Source organism: Bombyx mori, chromosome 25 (assembly GCF_030269925.1).
Source record: "Bombyx mori chromosome 25, ASM3026992v2".
NCBI lineage: Eukaryota > Metazoa > Arthropoda > Insecta > Lepidoptera > Bombycidae > Bombyx > Bombyx mori.
Genome location: NC_085131.1, coordinates 3434343 through 3456172, shown reverse-complemented (window position 1 = coordinate 3456172; position 21830 = coordinate 3434343). Strand labels below are relative to the sequence as shown.

Sequence of the window (21830 nt, the reverse complement as noted above, 5' to 3'; positions counted from 1 at the left end):
TGTGAAGTCTATAGGCTTCGGCAATAACATTACACCATTGGACCGTGAGGTCGTCATGGCAATTACACGAATGAATGCTGTGGTTCTGATTTTTACAGCACGATTGCTTCTTCATTGTGGAAGTTATTTACAAAGACATGCCAGATGCGTATTTACTTAGAAGAGTACCGGCTTGCGGAATTTGAATCACGGGACAGGTTCCATCACTTGAATTGAGTGGCCGTCTTATCCTCTAGGCCAAAAATCTCTCTACAAGCAATAATAAAGGCCAATAAAAATAGAATACATAACGGGAAAAAGTAAACATAACACAAATCTTGCAAGCGAATTTATTTTCGTGATTCGAAAATTAGAACTAAAATGCGGAGATTCTGCACCCGTTTTCTTCTAAGATGGTCTTGATATCATTCTTGTCTTCTTGGGAGACTGGCTGCAGGGGCTGTCTGGGGTCCCCGAATTTGTAACCGGTAACGATTTCCGCAGCTGCTTTTAAGCCTGGTATGACTCCGCCTGGGAGAGGATGATTTTTAGACGTTAATTTGAAGGTTACACGACATTTCACATTTGTCTGTCTCTACGACTACATTGAGATTTCAAACAAAAGTGGTGTTTAAGGCTAACTAGATGATGACCGAGCTTCGCTGGTTTTTTTTTTTTTTTTGATAACGCCATCTTGGTTAGTTGCTCTCAATTAAGAAAAATAGTATTATTATTCGCCAATAGATGTCGGAAAGAGTTGATTATTCAAAACACGAATAAAACAATATTTTCTGAAAATAAATCGTAGCTGTATACTAAATTTTATGAAAATCGTTGGAGCCGTTTTCGAGATTCATATTATATACATATATACAAGAATTGCTCGTTTAAAGATATAAGATTAAAGACTTGAAGGATAAAGGACAATGCCCAAAAGTGGGCCAACTTTATGTCTAAGCTTTTTGTAGTTGAAAAACTATGCCTTATTTTTTCACGTTGTTTAGTTTATGTATCAACATTTCTTTCGCCCTGGCATTGTTTTACAAAAAAATTAATTACTTATTTGATAACACCCCAAAACTGAGTGCCATAGTTTTTAAATTCGCCAATAAGCAAAGGGCTTAGCCCATACAGCCTTATAGTAAACCTATATGCTGCCAAACGAAAGAGTTGTCTGTAACTTGAACAACAAATAAAAAAAAAAATTGCTAATGGTTATAATTCACAGACTTTTTAGTTTATTATTGTTCAATTCAATATTTATATATTGTAATAATAATTATTACTTTATATAATTATTTTTAGATATTAATGATTTCATTAGTAAAAATCTCAATAGCCTACCATTACTCTATTCTTATTATATATGATCAGAGAGTTTTGGCAGCAACCCGAGTGAAGCGTCACTTGAAGTTTTATTTTAATGTTTTTTTAATAGTTTATTGTGATGTATAATATATAAATTGGGTGTTGTTTTGTGTATTAAACGTCAATAATCGTTGTTCACGATTATTGAGGCATTGGAATAAAACTGTGGCTAAAATACCAGTGACTGTTTTTTTTTCAAGATAAAAGATCTGCGGAAATTCACGCTCACTCAATGTGCTATTCATCGAGTTGACGTCAAAACTCCCAAAAAGCAATAAAAAGAGATACACCGGCTTTTTATTGACATTAAAAAAATATAACTACGACAGACTAGGCTGTATAGGCTACGCTCTTTGCCTAATTATTGGCGAATTTAAAAACAACAACAACAATATCGTTGCCGGCTTCCGGATTTTCATTTCATTTTATTATTATTATGATGATATAATAATAATAAAATGTATGTAAGGGCTTATTCCTAGCAACATTAACCATAATTAACTTATTTAATACTGTAAAAAATTATGAGAGCGATTATTGATTTCGAAGAAAACAATTAACAACTTAATTTTAGCTGCAGAAAAAAACAGATTTCTCTTAAACCTGGGTGAGAATATAAATATCGTTTTCTGAATATGAAACGATATTTCTTTGTCTATCAAATTAAGTTAAAACCATCATTGCGCGACAACTTTTTTAGGGGCCCAAACGCCCATAGAAAATGGGCATTGTCCATTGTTCTGTTTTTATTCAAGGAAATTACGTGACCGTAACGTAGAGATAATCCATATGGATCTAAGGATGTGGATTCAAAATTTAATCTTAAAGTATAGATAAAAATTTATAATAATATAACAATATTACCAAAAATGTGTCCAATTCAATCAAGTGGTTCTAAAATATGAAAAAAAGCGGTACAAATTTATATCGTATACGTAGGTATTTATACCAAAATAAAACGTATGAAAAATAGGAAAAGATTATTCAATGCACCTTCCGTTACGTCATTTTATATTCTCATTTTGTGCTATACTTCCGGAAAATCCTCTAGTGTATTTTATTGTACAAATAACGGTCCGATTGCTAACCCTTGATAGCTGTAACAGCGCCCAAATATCGGAAACCTATTAAAACTAAACATCGTGACAAGAATCGGCTAAATAATAGTTATCCCTATTAGTGGGGGTTGGGCGTCTTGTAAGTCCGCATCCGTACACGACCCTGCCTCAGTATCGCATTGATAAGGCGGCACGACATGAGAACCCTCTTGTCGTGGTCGCTGGAAACTACATACCCGACCCTATAGACCGAATGGTAAGCCGTCGACGTCGCCCAAAGCACGTCAAAGCCTTGAGACGAAGGGCTGGACGAGCGAATTAACCCATAGACACAGCCCACTGAGTTTCTCGCCGGATCTTTTCAGTGGGTCGCGTTTCCGATCCGGTGGTAGATTCTGCGAAGCACTGCTCTTACTAGGGTCAGTGTTAGCAACTCTCCGGTTTGAGCCCCGTGAGCTCACCTACAAACGTTAGGGCGAAGCTGATATAGCCTCTCAAGGCTATCAGCATAAGTAGGAAAAATTAATCTCAGTCCAGTTTGAAGGGTGGGCTAATCATTACATCTGAAGATGGAGAGGCACACCCGACTACGCGGATAAAAAAGGCCAATCAAATACGAACCTTTAGCGATAATTTTATTTGTAAGATGTGATAGTTTCTGTTGAGCTTCAATAGCTGCCGTGTCGTCGGAGTTTTTACACGATTTTATTATTTCCAAGATCAGTTCGGGGTAAACGCTAGCAGTCACGTCAAAGAACGTATCAAATCCCGCTTGAAGTGCCGATGATATGGAAAGCTGAAATATCAACATTTATAAGAACTAATAACTATAGAGTTGGTTTTATGCGAAGGCGCGATTTATAATATCTTCATCGGATTGCGAATTACACCGCTCATCTTGAGATACGAGACCTAAGTCTTAAATACAACACACCTCGAAATAATTGCTTATAGTGACTTACAGTAATATTAACAGTTAAAAACGCTTCTATTATTTAGATCCCGTATTAAATTTTTTTTAATGCTTACTTGGCTGGACTAGCTCACGGCCCACCTGGTGTTAAGTGGTTACCGGAGCTCATAGAAATCTACAACGTGAATGCGCCAACCACCTTGAGATATAAGGCTTAAGGTCTCAGTATAGTTACAACGGCTGCCCCACCCTTCAATTCGAATTGCATTACTGCTTCACGGCAGAAATAGGCAGGGTGGTGGTACCTACCCGTGCAGACTCACAAGACGTCCTACCACCAGTAATTACGCAAATTATAATTTTAGGGGTTCGATTCTTATTACACGATGTTATTCCTTCACCGTGGAAGTCAATCGTGAACATTTGTTAAGTACGTAATTCACGTAGGTATTTCATTGTCACGAATTATACCGCAAATGACGTCATTCGTTAGTATTTTACTTCTAAGCATAAAAAGCTTACGTAATCCGATATGTATATGTTCTGATCTTCTCTCAAATTGTTTGACGATTTTACGTTGAGAGCCACTTCGAGTTTTGTCTTCAGTCCTTTGAATTGTGGTATCCTTTCTGAAGCCAGCTTAAAGAAGCTCACCATGTCAACTGGAAATTAAGATGTCATCTACAGTTACAGTAAACGATCTTACATCGACGGGTGAAAGGTTTAGATAGGTTTAACTAATTATAAGTACTATTTGGTATAACTATGTAACTATACTGAGAACTTAGTTTAGTCTTATCTTCGATTTTATTCCCTTTTTTAAATCTTCGGATAATGTTACCTTAATGTGCCCTACCGTTTATTAGTGCCTTGTTTTATGCGCTATGTTGTGGCTATTTGTTGTTATATAATATAAAAACATAAACATAAGTAAACTCTGATAATTATTATCTTCATAGTCAGATTGAACAAAGCTATTTGTTTCTGTCGCAAAAGCGTTCATATCTAAAGTTTCAGTCTCAAGTTCTTTTAGTGTTATGTCAACATTTTTTATTTGTTGTTAATATTTTCGATTGAGCTCACGGTCCGCCCGGTATTAAGTGGTTATTGGAACCGACAGAAATCACCTCGAGATATAAGGAAGAAATCTCAATGATATAGCAATATTATGTATAATATAGTAGAGCCGCCCTCCCGCCTTTTTTACTAGACTCAAAGCATAAATAACATATTTTTACAATATATTACATCTGAGCGCGTTACCGAAAACAATAAAAAACAGACCAAAATCATATGGCTATAAATGCAAATAGGATTTATTTTGAATTCTCAAATACTTTCGGATTAATTATATCGACGCTTGAAAGGCAAACGTGACTAAGCGACAATGCGTGAACTTTACAGTAGACTAATTTAAAGTTGAATTACCTGAAAACAAAATTTATTTTAACGAATCTAGCTGTAGTAGAATCTAGCTAGTAGCTGTAGGATTGAAATTATTTTAATAGACCTAGAAATATATATTTTTTGCACATCGAATATGGTTATTGCCTATCATTTATGTACAAAGCAGTTATTGTCGCTTAGTCACGTTTGCCTTTCAAAAATATATATTTTATAGCGGGACGGTGCGATTTGTCGCGGGCACCTAAATACATAGTACATACTAAAGTGACCTATGAAATCTATTTGTTAAAGTAAAAAACGTAACTATGCAAACGCTTTAACTAACTTAATTAATAAATTAATTAATTCGTAATTACTTTGTGAGTTAATGATAAATTTGCATTTAACATCTGCAACGTTCGAAATGTCAATTCATGAATGTTTGTACAACTGTACAAATTATGATTTTTCTCTTCGTATTCTCTTTGTAATTTACAAGAATTATTTTCGAATGGATCGAAGTAATATACTTTGCTCGATTTTTTAATTTATTTTACCACGTTGTTTTACCACGAAAACGTATACGAAGCATCGGAAATTGTTTTTTTTTTTTTTTCCTCCCTAAGCTGATAGCTTTGAGAGGCTATTTCAGCGTAACCGTGGGTAGTAGGTGAGCTCACGGGGCTCAAACCTGATGACGATGCTAACACGGACCCTAGCAAGAGCCGTGCTTCGCAGAATCTACCACCGGATCGGAAACGCGACCCACTGAGAAGATCCGGCGAGAAACTCAGTGGGCTGTGTCTGAGAGTTAATTTACTCGTCGAGCCCTTCGTCGCAAGCGACGGGTTCGACGAGAACGGTGACCGGTGCTTGAAGTACCTAAAAGCACCGTTAGTGGATCGGGAGGATCCGAGATGACGTGTTTTGGGCGACGTCGACTGCTTTCCATTCTGTCCGCAGGATCGGGAATGTAGTTACCGGCGGCCACGATGAGAGGGTTCTCGTGTCGTGCCGCTTTATCGAAGTGGAGGAAATTGTAAAATAAAATTAAAACGAAAAAAATTAATCAAATTTTCGTATATAGATATTAAAAGGCGTCCTTTTTATTATTTTTATTGCCCTTGTAGGCAGACGAGCATACGGCCCACCTGATGGTGAGTTGTTACCGTCGCCCATGGACTTCAGCAATGCCAGGGGCAGAGCCAAGCCGCTGCCTACCGCTTACCGCTTTGCCCCAATAAAGCAACGGTGATGTTTGTGGGAAACCTATTTCAATACTTTTGTTTTAACTTCAATAGGTCGACACATTGTCAATCTAAAAGTTTCAGTTGAACTGGCCTAAAAGCGGTTAGCCTTTAACTTAAACTATAGTGGTGACTTTTGATACAAACCATGTGGTACAACCAAACTAACAACATCCCACCACGCATACAAATACGCCTACAATTAGTACAATTACCCTGTATGTATATAAGGTTGGACCATTTATTACTGGTGGTAGGACATCTTGTGAGTCCGCACAGGTAGGTTCCACCACCCTGCCTATTTCTGCCGTGAAACAGTAATGCATTTCGGTTTGAAGGGTGGGGCAGCCGTTGTAACTATACGTGAGACCTTAGAACTTATATCTCAAGGTGGGTGGCGCATTTAAGTTGTAGATGTCTATGAGCTCCAGTAACCACTTAACACCAGGCTGTGAGCTCGTCCACCCATCTAAGAAATATAAATAAAAAAAACAGGCTGTCCTAATCCTCAACACAACGAATAAAAACAATACCATTCAATCCAGATAAGTGTGAATCATTGTAGATGATAGGCAGTGAAGGCGCTGCCTTAGCAACCAGTTCTAGAAGACTGACCAGTTGCAAAGCGTCTTCAGGTTTGTAGTAAGGAGTTGGTAGAACGAGGAGGGCGTCTACTTGAAGGTTTGCTGCGTATTTTGCCTGAAAATTAACATTCCCTTCCTAAATATAAATAAATAATATTACAAATATAAATAAATAAATTTTCTAAATAAATTTATTTTCTATTTTTTAGTTGAATTTTATATAAAACGTGTTTTTTAGTTTTTTTTAAACTATTATTTATTATTCATTTTTTAGTTAATTTTTCTATAAAAACGTATTTTTAAAACTATTAAGTACTTTAACATCAATTCCTGCCTTATCGACTATAGATAAAAATTATATAAATTGGCAAAAATCTTATTTTGTAAATTGAATAATGGAATAATCTTATCAAATTAGTGTACTGTCATCGGTCCTGGATGAATCTACAAAGTTTGAATGAAATCTGGCCGTTTAAAGTGGGTCAAAATCGCGTTTAAAGGAGTCAGTTACAAACATACAAACATACATACAAGCGGAGCTAATATAAAGCGTGTAAAAATAGAAGATTGAACGTGAAAACTTTGAGAAACATTTTCTTCGTCTTATCGTACATCAAACAGCATTAGCGGAAGCGGAATTAATTATGGTGTCTTATTATTTAAATAACAAGCACCAATTTAAATAAGTGTTTATTGTTGGGAACAGAATATATGATTTTATATCGGGATATAAACATTTAAAATTAAACCGATCGTATATCTAATTTTATTACACTCTTAGTTTACATAAAAGTACATTAGTTACATAAAAATATTTTCTTTCGGTTTTTGCTAGTCGCATAATTTGAAGTATGTCATTCAAACGAATTACACCCCAGTGGTTTGTTACCATGAAATCTGTTTAGTATCAGAAACGTAAGAAATAATAATAACTAGAGGCCCCGCAGTAGTCGAAATTCGACTATAATTAATTGGAATTGTATAATAAGTTTGTACACTATTATGATTGTATTTTATACTTCTATAATCACAAATTTCGCCAAGGCTACACTATAAAAAATATTAATAAAAAACAAACAATATTTAATTTATTCTCAATTTGACCACAGACGTCAAGAAAAAAAGTTTGACAATTAATAGTATGCATGCGTGTGTGCGTCAAATACATGGTATGTAGTGTGTGTAATGTTTTCTTTATTGATTTAATGTATCTTTTATGCATTATTTAAAAAAAATATTAGCATTGTGCACTTCTTCTCTATATTCTCTTTAAGTGTGGAAAATTTCATACTCATCCGTCCGCGCAATTTTCGTAAAAAGGGATACAAAGTTTTTGCTTCACGTATTAATATATAGATATAATAACGGCAAAAATATTCGAGATTAATTCAAACCTACTTTAAAAGGTAGGTTTGAATATGGTTACTTACATTCGTTGATTCGTGCAGCTAAGCCGCAAAACATTTGGATCTTCTAATAGTTCTCCTAACATAACCTGAAAGTCATAAAGGCTATAATAGATGCATTCTACTTACCAAGGAGATGATGACAGGCAGAGCGCTTCCTCCGATTTGGGCGACCACTTTCAATCCTAAGGGCCTCCCAGCAGTTGTCCAAGAGTCAAGAAGTTTCTTCGTCTCACAAAGGTTCAAGTTCGGTCCCTCTCCTGGTGTATCCGCGACTGTAACAGATAAATTTAAGTGCAACCTTAAATATTCCGCATCTTTAGGCAATTCAATCTCAGCTTATTTTTTTCCTGACCTAATCGTTGGTAGGTAAATCGGTTAGCGTGGTATGGACATGTCGTCCTTTCGCATTAAAACTGTATAGTCTCAAAACTTACTAATTTTACAGGAGAGTTTTTTGAAAGTTTAACATGTTATATTTTTAATATTTGCAACATTTTTATTTTTTTTACCAGTTACATTATCTGTCTTTTAAAATTAAAATAATGTATTGATTTTGTTAATAGTAGTAAAAACATAGGTAACTAAAAAAAAAACTTTATACTAAACTACGCTATTTTTACAGTATTTATGGGAAAAATACTGGTGATACCAAATGTTTACGCATATTAACTCAATTACGAATATTTTTGGAAATTTTACACTTTTAATGCGAAAAAGCGATGTGATGCGTAGAGAGAAGATGCATGTGACTAGGAGATGTATGGAAATGGTAGTGCAAGGTAAAGGGGGAAGAGGTCGACCGAAGAAGACATGGATGGAGTGTGTGAATGAGGATATGAGAGAGAGAGAGAGAGGAGTGAGATGACGGCTGATAGAATACAATGGAAGAGAAAAATTAACTGTGCCGACTCCACCTAGTGGGATAAGATGAAGAAAAAGAAGAGAATCGTTGGTAGCCTAAGAGGCTATTCCAACTTCGCGCGGACCGGTAGGTGAGCTCACGGGATACGCGTGAGAGAATTGCTAACATTAGCCCTAAAAAGAGCAGTGCTTCGAAAAACCTGCCGCCTATCTATTGCGACCCACTGAGAACATCCGGCGAGAAACTCAGTGCGTAATCTCAGCTGTCCCTATATTTGGGTTTAGGAGGAAATCGTTGTAATTCCGCCTACGCGTTGGGGGCAGTAAGCGGGGCATGGGTGGGTAATTCTGCGAAGCACTTCTCCTGCTAGGGCTAGTGTTAGCAAATTCTCTCAAATTGAGCCCGTGAGCTCACCTACCTGTTCGGGCGAAGTTGGAATAGCCTCTTAGGCTACCAACGATTCTCTTCTTTTTCTCAATCTTATCCCACTAGGTGGAGTCGGCACAGTTAATTTTTCTCTTTCATTGTATTCTATCAGCCGTCATCTCACTCCTCTCTCTCTCTCTCTCTCTCATATCCTCATTTACACACTCCATCCATGTCTTCTTCGGTCGACCTCTTCCCCCTTTACCTTGCACTACCATTTCCATACATCTCCTAGTCACATGCATCTTCTCTCTACGCATCACATCGCTTTTTCGCATTAAAAGTGTAAAATTTCCAAACATATTCGTAATTGAGTTAATATGCGTAAACATTTGGTATCACCAGTATTTTTCCCATAAATACTGTAAAAATAGCGTAGTTTAGTATAAAGATTTTTTTAGCTGGAATAGCCTTTTAGGCTACCAGCGATTAGGTGGGAAAAAAACGGGACATGTCGTAATCGAACCGACTAAAGCCCCTTGTCGCTCAACTAGAGATATTGTACTTAGTATTGTAATTAAACAATGCTACTAGCTCGTCGGGCGAGAGTTCAGTGATATCGTTTAGTAAATAGGCCCAATGAGCGATGGTGTTCTCTAAACACGTCTTCACGAGCGATTTCCAAATCTCACATGATAACAGCAAAAATTAAACTTTTAGTAAGTAAGGTATTACCGGTATTTGTATCTATTGCCATACTGCCTACTTGTGTAATAAAGCTGTCATAGGTTTTGGTTTGAAGGGTTAGACAGAATCCAGACTGTTTGTTTCATATTCAAATCGAATGGGTCATCGTACCCCCTTTTGGGGGCACGGAATGGGCCTCGGGGCGAACCCAGTGGGGTTGGCCAGAGAATCAATATGAAACCGGTTCGGGTCCAATATGAAACCGGGTCACTACCCGGGCAGAAGTGTTTCATACTGATTTTTTGTTTCATACTTAACTATATTAGCCAATAGTAAAGATACTAACCAATACAACCACATGCCTATGTGCGTTGAAAAAACGCTGTCATCTACGCATAAGCCCACAGCCTAGGTTTCCAAGTAAAAAATGGTGTTTCCATTGTATGGGTTATGGCTATTATCTAGCTCGTCTACTTATTAAAGAAAATAAAAAAATACACACACGCACACACATCAAATGTGTTAGGTTAGTGAACTCACCAACAACTCCATCAATCCCGTTATACTTCAGATAGGTCGCGATTTTGGGTATGACTTTGTAGTTGACGCTTCCATCATCGTTGAAGGGAGTGAAGACTGTTGCAAAGACACCTTTTTGGTTGAACTGTTGGTTGAAGTTGTATTAATCAATTCCCAAAAGAATGAGGTGAATTGGTTAAATGGTAATTAAAATAGTTTTGTGAATACGAGAGAAAATAAGGGTAACATTCTGAAAAAATGGTTGAATCGATTACTATTATTCTATTATTATACTTAGAATCAATAATTACTATCATTACTCAGAATATTATTATATTTTATCGTTATATTATTACACTTAGAATCAACCATTTTATCATTAAGTGCTGCAATTGAAGACGGTGTTTCAGAAAACAAAACTTATTTAAATATTTAATAAGGAAATTGCGTCATTTAATAAAAATTCATTGCAAAACTCCGGTGACGTATTTCAGTTGTTGCCAAAATCGAGCCGGCGGTCGTCTTTGAATGTGTTTTGATCGAAAAGTGGTTTGAATGAGTTTCGAGTAATTTTTTTTATTTTTTGCTTAGATGGGTGGACGAGCTTGCAGCCCACCTGGTGTTAAGTGGTTACCGCCATGCGCCACCCACCTTGAAATACAAGTTCTAAGGTCTCAGTATAGTTACAACGGCTGCCCCACCCTTCAAACCGAAACGCATTACTACTTCACGACAGTAATACGCGGGGTGGTGGTACCTACCCGTGCGGACTCACAAGAGGTCCTACCACCAGTAAAGCCAAGTTTAAAAGTACTTTTAACTAGAAACCAGACTTATTATATGATTTTAAAATGATCTGGCCGTGGCCACTTCTTAAGCGAGATACATTTTGCCGGTTATACAATATAATCGAGTCTTCGAGAAGGTGAATCGTGGCATTCATATTGTGATGTCTATAGGGTCTTATAACCATTCTACAACAGATGGGCACTGAGTTAGATCACGTAGTCTATTTAATAATTAACTAAAAGTTAAGCTAAAAGTTAGCTAAGAGATTTCACTAGTAAGTTTTGAATTGTACATGACATACACATTAGAAAATTTTGACGGAGCTGTATTTAATGCCAGATTATTATGATGATTGGCAAAGATTGTTACGTGGCCGTATTTCTAAGGAAATCTTGTTGTAAAACTTTTCTTTTATGGTACGCAATTACCCAAGCCTTGAACACAACTGAGAAAAAGCAGTGGCCCATTTTCAGATATTCTTGCTAAGTTTGGAACTTAAAAGTGCAACTTCGTTTAACTTCGTTTAAAAGTGCTATGTTGCAATATGAATTTGCTGTTTGGTAATATTAGCAAGACAATAAATAAACAGTATTACTATGATATGACGATGAGTGGCTACAGCGCTCATGGATATCTGCAATGTCATTTACATAGTGCGTTAACTAACATCTATGTTTAAGATTACATGCGTGAAGACTTCTCTTGAACATCTTCTGACTGAACTGTCATTCGTAATAGAAAAACTAGAAACATTCTTATCGAATTCATTTTAAATTTTTATATCATTCCAAACCGTAAAACAGATTAAAAGCCGTGAAAATTATTATCACATAAATGATTTTCTTAGGGACGACATTCAAAATAAATGGATTTTTTAAATTATTTGTTGAATTATGGATGAATGAAAGGTTAATTATATAATATCATAATATCTTGCACTGCACTAAAAAATGTGCAAATGAATATTGCATGTCAAATAATGACAAAGCATACGCGCTGCTTTTAACGTAATAACTCATTTTCACTATGATTAGCGAATAAATGATTTCTTTCTTTCTTTCTTTCTTTCTTGGTAAAAATAATAATTAGTAATTACCTCGGCATAGTCTTCGCATTTCGTATCAAACACATTTATTATCAAAACACATAAAAACGTTAATCCAGATATCGAGTACATGTTTTTCTTGTACTCTTATTTGTACAACTGACTCTGAATTATATTCACGAAACAACTTATACGTTAATATAAAATTTTAATAGTGATGCGAATGTATTTTATTTCTCGATTAATCAATTGCTTAATTCACGAAAAAGCATCAACTTGGATTTGAAAAAGAAATAAAGCACATTGAAATAGACATGGTCTTTGCACCCGATGGATTTTGTGCGTGCGATGCATCTATTCTAGAGCGAAAATCTTTGTTCATATTGGGGCACAAACCTATTTTGCGCGAACGCAAGAATGCCTTCCATTATGAGGGAATAATATGGATTTTTCTTTTGTTTTTGTTAACTAAATACAGTATGAATGTTTTTTTTGTGTTAGGACTGTTAGAGCCTATTCATTATATATTGTAGGCCTATATATTATAGGCCGGATCCACTGGTGGTAGGACCCCTTGTAAGTCCGCGCGGGTAGGTACCATCACCCTGCCTATTTCTGCCGTGAATCAGTAATGCGTTTGAAGTTTGGTTTGAGTTCCTTTCGGTTTGAAGGGCGGGGCAGCTGTTGTAGCTATACCTAAGACCTTAGAACTTATATCTCAAGGTGAGTGGCGCATTTACGTTGTAGATGTCTATGGGCTCCAGTAACCACTTAATACACGGTGGGCTGTGAGCTCCTCCAACCATCAAAGCAATTAAAAAAAAATAGATGCGCACAAATGCAAGCCATGGAGAATACAAGAAAATGAAAAAAAAACAACTTCAACAAGATACCCTGTTCGGTTGTAATCCCAAAAATATAATTTTCTTTTCTTGTATTTTTTTTATCGTTTTGTTTTCTCGCAAACGCTTTCCATTTGTGACGTAAAAATTAAAAAAAACCACCGACAATTTCTTAGTTATACGATTTATGAATATATTATAATATAAGTTTTTAAGAATTTAATTCAGAGTTGTAATTGTGATTAAAGCAATGATAAAATCGTCATTGAGCGATAATTTACAGCTTATTCCAGATGTTTTAATTTCAAATCATACTGAATAATATTTATTTGTTATTACGTGTATAAATTATGTTAACAACGCGTTGTGCTTAGCACTCTTAATAATATTTGCATGAAACGTCATTAGAATTAGTTAAGTGTTTTGTTTGAAGTGCATTAAAATATGTGTCTTGTAGTATGTAATGTAATTTAATGTGGCATTTGAAAAACAACAACATTCATTTGATAAACTATGCAAAATAATCTAATATTAATAAGTGAAGCAAAAACTTTGTATCCCTTTTTACGAAAATTGCGTAGACGGAGGAGTATGAAATTTTCTACACTTATAGAGAATATAGAGAAGAAGTGCACAATGCTAATATTTTTTTAAAATAATGCATAAAAGATACATTAAATCAATAAAGAAAACATTACACACACTACATACCACGTATTTGACGCACACACACACGCATGCATACTATTTATTGTCAAACTTTAATTTTTGACGTCTGTGGTCAAATTGAGAATAGATGAAATATATTGTTTGTCTTTATTTTTTTTTATAGTGTAGCCTTGGCGAAATTTGTGATTATAGAAGTATAAAATACAATCATAATAGTTTACAAACTTACAATTCCAATTAATTATAGTCGAATTTCGACTACTGCGGGACCTCTAGTATACTATAGTCTACCATTTCTAGGTCGTTGATATAACACGTAAGATTAAATATTTTTAAGACATTTCGCGCGTGTTTTTTTTTTCCTACCTAAGCTGATAGCCTTGAGAGGCTATATCAGCGTCGCCTTAACTAGTAGGTGAGCTCACGGGTCTCAAACTTGATGACGTTGCTAACAAGCAAGCAAGCAAGCTAGCAGCTAACCCTAGCAAGAGCCGTGCTTCGCAGAATCTACCTATCACCGGATCGGAAACACGAACCACTGAGAAGATCCGGCGAGAAACTCAGTGGGCTGGGTCTGAGGGTTAATTTACCCGTCGAGCCCTTCGTCGCTAGCGACGGGTTCGACGAGAACGGTGACCGGTGCTTGAGGTACCTAAAAGCATCGTTAGTGGATCGGGAGGATCGAAATGACGTACTTTTTAGAGAAATCTCTATTATACTCGTAGTTTTACGTTCTAATTTTTAGTCATTTCAAGTCGCTTTTTTTAAATTTTATTGCTCAGATGTCTGGAGGAGCTCACAGCCCACCCGGCGTTAGGTGATTACTGGAGCTCATAGACATCTACAATGTAAATGCTGCCACCGACCATAAGATTTGAGTTCTAAGGACTCAGTATAGTTACAACGGCTGCCCCACTATAGTCCTAATATAATTTATGCCGACATTAAACAACAACGAAGGGAAAACTTCCAGAAAACGAACCTATGATTTGTGTAGTTGTAGGTGTTTATAAATATCATCTCTCGATAAATGCAATTCGACATTTGACGCTGGAGCCAGTCCCCATCGACGCCTTAGACGCATCCTTACGGATCCATCAGATCCATTAACCTCAGTAGTAGACTCCTTCTAACACTAGGAGTAGGCTTAGGGATCCCGGTAACCGTACTCATTGAACTCAGCAAAGAGTTCGAGGTGCAACCTAACCCATACATGAGCCCGCTGAGTTTCTCGCCGGATCTTCTCAGCGGGTTGCGATTTCAATCCGGTAGTAGATTCATTCGCGTAGCAGCTGCTCTTGAGTTGTTAGGTCGCCTTTGGAGGCGTTCAGGCAGATGTTAGCAAGTCCTGCCCCTCATGGCTGAGCTTGTTTTCGCAAACCGGTCTTGGTAAAACTGGAAAGGCCTTCGGGCCACCAGTAAGTCTTTCTTCACAAAAAAAAAAGCAATTTGGCAATTTTTTCAGCGTTTAAACTCATTTTTATTTGTACTTACGTATGTAATATGATGGCATAGTAAAAAATCTTGTCATAAACAAAGGAGCTGGTCTGAACGAATATAGGATTCAAATAATGGCTGTCAGCAAATTCATTAAGTTTATTGGATTCATTTTCTTCTTCTTTTTTTACATTTAAAGTTAATGAAAAAAAGATTATCACTGCACTCTTTATTCTTCGAATTATTGTTCAATATATTCAATGTCGTTGTCATTAAGGATTTCCTTGATCTCCGTGATGTCCCTGTTTGAGAGTGCCGGATGCGGAGCTCTCATACCGCCCAAGCTAATACCGGACGTTAATTCTGTGGCGGCCTTCAACGCCGCGATGGAGTCTCCTGAAATGTAATCAGTTTAAATAAGGTCTTTAAAATAGGCAAGGTTTTTTAAATAAGATTTTAACTAGCGTACGGCCGTCGACATGGTCAAGGATAAGGACGTAGGAGAATCATCAAAGAGATCATAATAACTACCCTCAATAATGAGGAAGGTAACGCGAGGGCGAAAATGGCAGTATTCATTTACGTAATGAACGTTTTTTTGCCCTTGTAGGCAGACGAGGATACGGCCTGATCTGATGGTGAGTGTTTACCGTCGCTAACAGACGTCAGCAACGCCAGGGGCAGAGCTAAATCGCTGCCTATAGAGTACTATTGAACACTACTTATTTGAGTTTCATTGCGTGTTCGGAGCCAGCAGATTAGGTATCTGTCCTGCCCACTTCTGGTGTCAAACGGACCAATTTTAAGGGTGCAACAGTTTTTCCCCCTGATACCCTAATTATTAATGACGCCAAACCCATGTAGTATCAACATACAACCAGGTGTAGCGTTAAGGCATCTAGAACAGTAAAATGACAGTTCCTCTCTTCTTCAACCCACGTCCATCCAAGAGTGAGTGTAGGTCTCTTCATATTATGCACTTCATACTTTTTGGTCTCTTGCCTTTCGCACGACAGGCCCCACCCACGGCTAATTGTTCAGAGTTAAATACGAACTAGTCGATTTCAAAGTGCCCTTAAGTCAGAAAAATCCTTTTACCTTGCTCCATAACGAGACTAGTGATGTGATTTAGCCTGTCCTGTGTCTCTGAGGCAGCATCACTGTCACCGCTATTGCTGTAGTTCCTGATCTCACGAATGAGTTCCGGCAAGAAGTTTAATATTGGGGTAATATAAGAGTTGAAGCCCATGTACATGGCCCCGGCGACCGCCAGCTGAAAACAAGGTTTGACGTTTTGTAGGTTTTATTTAAATAAAACATTTAAGGTTATTCTTCAAACTGGAAAGGAAAGATTGGTTCGCGACCGGAGTAGACATGTAGGTCATAGGCCTACACTGCTAATAGTGTCTTCGGCTACCATCTCTCCCCCTCTAGTTTTACCGCTGGAGTCACTAGTTCTGGAGCGGCTATTACCATTTCACCAATTTCTGCCGCGAATTCTTTTTATCTTAAAGGTGGGGCAGCCGTATCGTATTGTCATACTGTTGATGGAATCGTTTTTGTTTCAAGACAGATATCGACGTTCACTTTGTGACGTATATATGAACTGTTAGCCACTTAATATGACATATTACCATGTGCGCACTTATGCAATTAAAAAAAATAAGCATAGAGGTAGAAAGTCATGCAGACTAAGAATACGGGAAATTAGACATGAAAACAAATAGTATTTTTGCTTTTACTCGTACATTTTTACAAGGTGATGTTCATGTATATATTATGTATGTTAGTTTAGTAATACAAAACCAGATGATGACCGAGCTTTGCTCGGTTTTTTTTTGATAACGCCATCTTGTTGTATCTTTAAAGCGGTTAGTATTATTATTTGCCAATAGATGTCGGGATGAGTTGATTATTGAAAACACGAATAAAACCACATTTTCTGAAAATAAATCGTAGCTAGATCGATTTATCGCCCCCGAAATCCCCTGTATACTATTTTAAATTTTATGAAAATGGTTGGAACCGTTTCCGAGATTCAGATTATATACATATATATTAATAAACAAGAATTGCTCGTTTAAAGGTATAATATTTGGCCTATATAGGCGTGGATAGCAAGGAATGTGGGATTATTCGGGATAGATTAGGTCACGCATGCTTCTTCAGCAAAGTGTTGATGTTGCAAAATTCCACGTTGCTGTACTAGACAGAGGCCAAGCGGACCGGCTCTTCATTAGGGTGATTCAATAATAAAACTCACATGTTTGTTCAAGAAAAACTCCTGGTCACTTCTGATCTCTGCCTCGGACGTGATGAGCATAGCGTCTCTAAAGCTGCCCCTCATACCTTTGAAATTTTCCACTTCGTTTGATGCCCTCTCGAAGTATGGGGCCATAATGACTGCAAAGTCACATTTTATAAGAAAAAACTGTGCCGGTGAGTATAGGTAATTCTAATTAATCTATCGCTTCGCTAGAGATAAATAGGTAGGATTATTAAGCGATTTGTAAAAAATAAAAGGTCAATTAAACTCTCCTAGCTCTATGTTCGTATAGTAATAAATCTTCTTCTTCTATATATATATAAAAATGAATTGCTGTTCGTTAGTCTCGCTAAAACTCGAGAACGGCTGGACCGATTTGGCTAATTTTGGTCTTGAATTATTTGTGGAAGTCCAGAGAAGGTTTAAAAGGTAGATAAATATGAAAATTCTCGGAATTAAATAAAAATATCAATTTTGTTTTTCATTTGATGTCCTCCCCGTCGGATGGATTCCGTTTGTTTGTTTCAAGTTTACTTTATATAAAAGTTTAGGTGTTTTATTTATCGACTGAGGCCCTACGAAGTCTGCCGGGTCAGCTAGTAATAAATAAATATATATTTACTAAATAACAATCACGCCACGTTAACTGGTCCCGTGTTAAGTTCGTAAAGAACTTGTGTTACAGGTACCAGATAACGGAAATTTAATGTAAGATTTTTATTATACACATTATATATAATATACATCCATAGCCCTGGAAAAGACATTTTATATTTATAATAAAAATATCTTCCCTTAGCGGGATTCGAACCTGCGACCCCCTTGTGTAGTGACCATGTCACTTGCCATTACACCAGACGACCGGATTTTATTAAGACTTGTATCTAGAGTTTGGATAACAAGGTTTTCTTGCGGCTCGTGTCCTACGCTGTTCTCTGTCCACCTGAGCTTCGATAAGATCTCTACCTTTAAGTAGAGTTACAAATTCTAGTGGTGCTTTTTTACGAAGCAGCTTTTTTAGTTGGCTTATATGGCAAACGAACTTTCGGTTTGGTGTTAATCGATTACTGGAACTTTTGTTTTTTTTTTGTAATTAAATAAAGTCGAGGTTTCAATTCTAATTTGTACCGACGGTCCCATGGTTCGAACCGGAACACATGACTGCTTCGTGGCAGAGATAAGCAAGAGAATGATGCAAGCTTATCATCGGTCTTAGCATCTGTAAATGCTGGTATAATACTTAGAGAACGCTGCTCCTTATTGCCGCCATTGAATCCCTGAGTTGCCTTCCATGGATAAAGTCTTCATGGAAAGAGATAGGTGGGGCTAGTCTAAGACGACACCTCTCAGCAAACACTAGGAACCTGATTAAACTTACACAAAGCTGCTATATTTGGATTCGCAATCACGTTGTCGTAGTATATAGGCAGACCTCCAGAGCAGCACGTGAGAAACTCTATATATCTGGTGAAGTCTTCAGGGGTTTCTGGACTGTAAAACGGTGGTGGTAACGCTAGGATGCCATCAGCGTCTTTCGATACTGCATAACGGACCTTGAACAAAGAGAACCTGACGTCACTATTAAGTCTATATCAATAAAATTTTAATGCCGGTGGTGATTGGTGAACGCGTTATGTGAGAGTCTTTCGTAGTTTTGTGGTGTTAATGGCAGTATCAGGAGCCCACCCGGACATAAAAATAAGCATACCTATCCCCATTCTGCCGTACAGTAGGACAGTCGTTATACTGTACAATTGAGACATTCAACCAAGGCTCCAGTAACCAATTAGTATCTACTGGTACGTCAGCTCGTATATTATTTTTCTTGTCCTTTTCTTAATATGTAGGTTCGGCGCAGCGTGTCCTCCTTTTTGATTCAGCTCTGTGATGTATGTACGTCTTTGCATCCACACTTTTCTCTGACGTATCATCATTCACACCGTTTTTTATGTATCTATCACCGCACAGATGTCCACAGCTGGACAAGGGTCTCACCAAAGCCTCGCCAAAACGGCCGACAACAGTCGTTGTAACGGTCACACAGTTTACCAAAATTCTATTTAGGAGGAGGAGGAAGGAGGGTTCCTTTTTACTTTCGTATTCAGGGTCTTTTTGGCACTCTACGTATAACATACCATGATAACTTTCACTGGTGGTAGGACCTCTTGTGAGTCTAGACGGGTAGGTACCACCGCCTTGCCTATTTCTGCCGTGAAGTACTAATGCATTTCGGTTTGAAGGATGGGGCAACCGTTGTAACTATACCGAGACCTTAGAAGCTCATCTGGGTGGCGCATTTACGTTGTAGATGTCTATGGGCTCCAGTAACCAATTAACACCGGGTGGGCTATAAGCTCGTCCACCCATCTAAGCAATAAAATAAATAAAAACTTTCCACTCTTTGTATTCTCTGTTGTAGGCCTGTCCACAATTAAGATAATCGAATTGCTGGTTTTGATATGAGAGTAAAAGAAACATATTACCAGTTCAATTATGTCAGGTGATGGTACTCCTCCTACTTGCAGCATCACCTTCAGGCCTAGAGGCTTACATGCCGCCACCCAAGCGTCCAGCAGTTCCTTTTTTTCTCTTACACTGAGGTTGGAGCTTTCGGGGATGTTCGCAGCCACTGTTGCAAGAGATATTTTTGATCATACTAGTAAAATATATTGTTTAAGTTTATTATGTATATTCCCTTTTATGTTGTCCATATTATATATATTCATTCTTCTTGTTATTATCTTTATATAATTATGTATTGTGTATGTATATCTATATACAGAACAAGAACAGTCTTCATTGATGGAAATTAAAAAGTTTATAGTTTACTATAAGTAAATATACTATTATGTTGTGCAGGGTTAGAGTCCATGGTAAAAGAACTCGTGGACTGTTATGATACCCTCTGGTGATCCCTTTACGCTGCCACCGATTTGTTATACGGAATTGAGAAAATATCTTTTTAAAAAAGATTTTATTGATGAAATAGACATATAAAGATTTCACGACGACAATGACGGCAACCGTGCCGTGTGGAATTAGGAATAGGACTGACTGACTAGGGAGGGGATTGTTCTCTAATAAAGGATCATAAGTGCTGATAATATTCGGGAAAGGTGATGATGAAAGCAAAGCTAGGAACCAGAGGGTATCATAACAGAACGAAGCCCCATACACGGGACTGATCAAGCGAAAGACCTTATCAAAACCCTACTTAACGAGTGCGTGCGCCAACTATTGAGAACAGCTGTCAAGGCTTTAATAAACAAGGAATCCACATGACTACGACTGCCCTGCCAAGAGCAACCGGTTATGATGATGATGATACTATTATAAGTTCTATAAAATGTGAAATTACGTACCCACTACACCATCTACGCCTTTATCCTTCAAATATTTGGCGTAATCTGGTATCACGCTGACATTGACTTGGTACTCCGAGTTCAGCGGAGTGAAGACCGGACAGAATAATCCTTCGAGTTTCTGCGAATGTATAATTCGAGGATTATAATTTTTGAAGTTATACTTCTTTAATTATTTATTTAATTAAAATTTATGAGCGTGAAATTTTACGATGCGCGCGCATCGTGACACAAAATTAACAGAAATGAAGTTGCCCACTAAACCGCTCATTACAATACGGCCGACGTAACTTGGCGAGTCTGAACGGAGTCTGGCGAGAGATGTCCAATATGCGTGTTTGAGGATGTTGTATAATCGATTTTTTTTCAAATTGATTAAAATTTAAATAAGAAAAAATGAAATAAATTTAATAAAAATAAAATATAAGTTCTTACGCGCGTACAGAAGTACACGCACCCTTTTTTTGTTAGAATGTTTGTTCGAGCAACAACGCAATTACTACGGGATTCATTTTGATGGAAGTAGGTTTGAGAAAACAAAAGCGTTTTCAATTTCAAGTTTGAGGGATGCAAAACACAACGTTCCCTTTTACTTTATACATGCATATAATGTGTTTTACGGTTTTAATCGCTGTGATAATAGAATGATTAAAACAAAGGCAAAAGCTTCTGTGTCGGTATTTTTAATCATATTGATTTAATCAGGTACCTACGTCAGTTACGCGTTTCTCTTTGTAGGATGGGCCGTCGTTATACATTACATCGGAGACCTCATGTCTCAAGGTGATTGGTTGAATTTACGTCTTGATGTCCATGGGCTCGGGAAACCGATTAACGGGCCATGAAGTTGTTTAACCGTGTTACAAAAAGTAACATGCAAATGAATAAAAACTATGATCACTTCTAGATTGCTATAATTAGCCCGCAATACATTTGAATTCTGACATTTCGTTTTTCCTATTGTAGATTATATTTTATTAGGTACAAATTAGAACAGAAAATAGCATGAACTTACTTGTGTGGATGCGTGTTCTATGCTTCC

The 21830-nt window shown here is 37.1% G+C and overlaps 2 protein-coding genes across 2 annotated transcripts in view; both read right to left on the bottom strand.

Moving 5' to 3' along the window:
- Positions 1-312: 312 nt before the first annotated feature.
- LOC101739659 (4-hydroxy-tetrahydrodipicolinate synthase) lies at positions 313-12567 on the bottom strand. The gene is made up of 7 exons (XM_038020424.2): positions 12264-12567; positions 10400-10523; positions 8071-8216; positions 6485-6650; positions 3841-3980; positions 3027-3201; positions 313-510 (listed from the first exon to the last, which is right to left on the bottom strand). Exons 1-7 carry the CDS (start codon positions 12342-12344, stop codon positions 356-358), a joined length of 987 nt encoding a protein of 328 aa, XP_037876352.1. The 5' UTR covers positions 12345-12567; the 3' UTR covers positions 313-355.
- A 2732-nt stretch (positions 12568-15299) lies between these two features.
- Positions 15300-21830, bottom strand: part of LOC101739517 (N-acetylneuraminate lyase) — a gene marked incomplete at its 5' end in the record, with an annotated part of 20664 nt that continues 14133 nt past the window's right edge. The window contains 6 exons of the mRNA XM_038020431.1: positions 15300-15556; positions 16259-16433; positions 17424-17563; positions 18805-18979; positions 19910-20055; positions 20789-20909. Coding sequence (XP_037876359.1) covers positions 15402-15556; positions 16259-16433; positions 17424-17563; positions 18805-18979; positions 19910-20055; positions 20789-20909 — 912 coding nt within the window. The remainder of the gene's footprint in view (positions 15557-16258; positions 16434-17423; positions 17564-18804; positions 18980-19909; positions 20056-20788; positions 20910-21830) is intronic.

Bases quoted from the DNA above. Each gene is read 5' to 3' on its own strand.
- LOC101739659 (XM_038020424.2), bottom strand. From the start codon at position 12,344: ATGTACTCGATATCTGGATTAACGTTTTTATGTGTTTTGATAATAAAT. The intron at 6,651-8,070 runs GTAAGTAGAATG...GTTAATTTTCAG, and splicing joins TGCCTGTCATCATCTCCTTG to GCAAAATACGCAGCAAACCT. The intron at 3,202-3,840 runs GTAAGCTTTTTA...TTGATATTTCAG, and splicing joins ACATATACATATCGGATTAC to CTTTCCATATCATCGGCACT.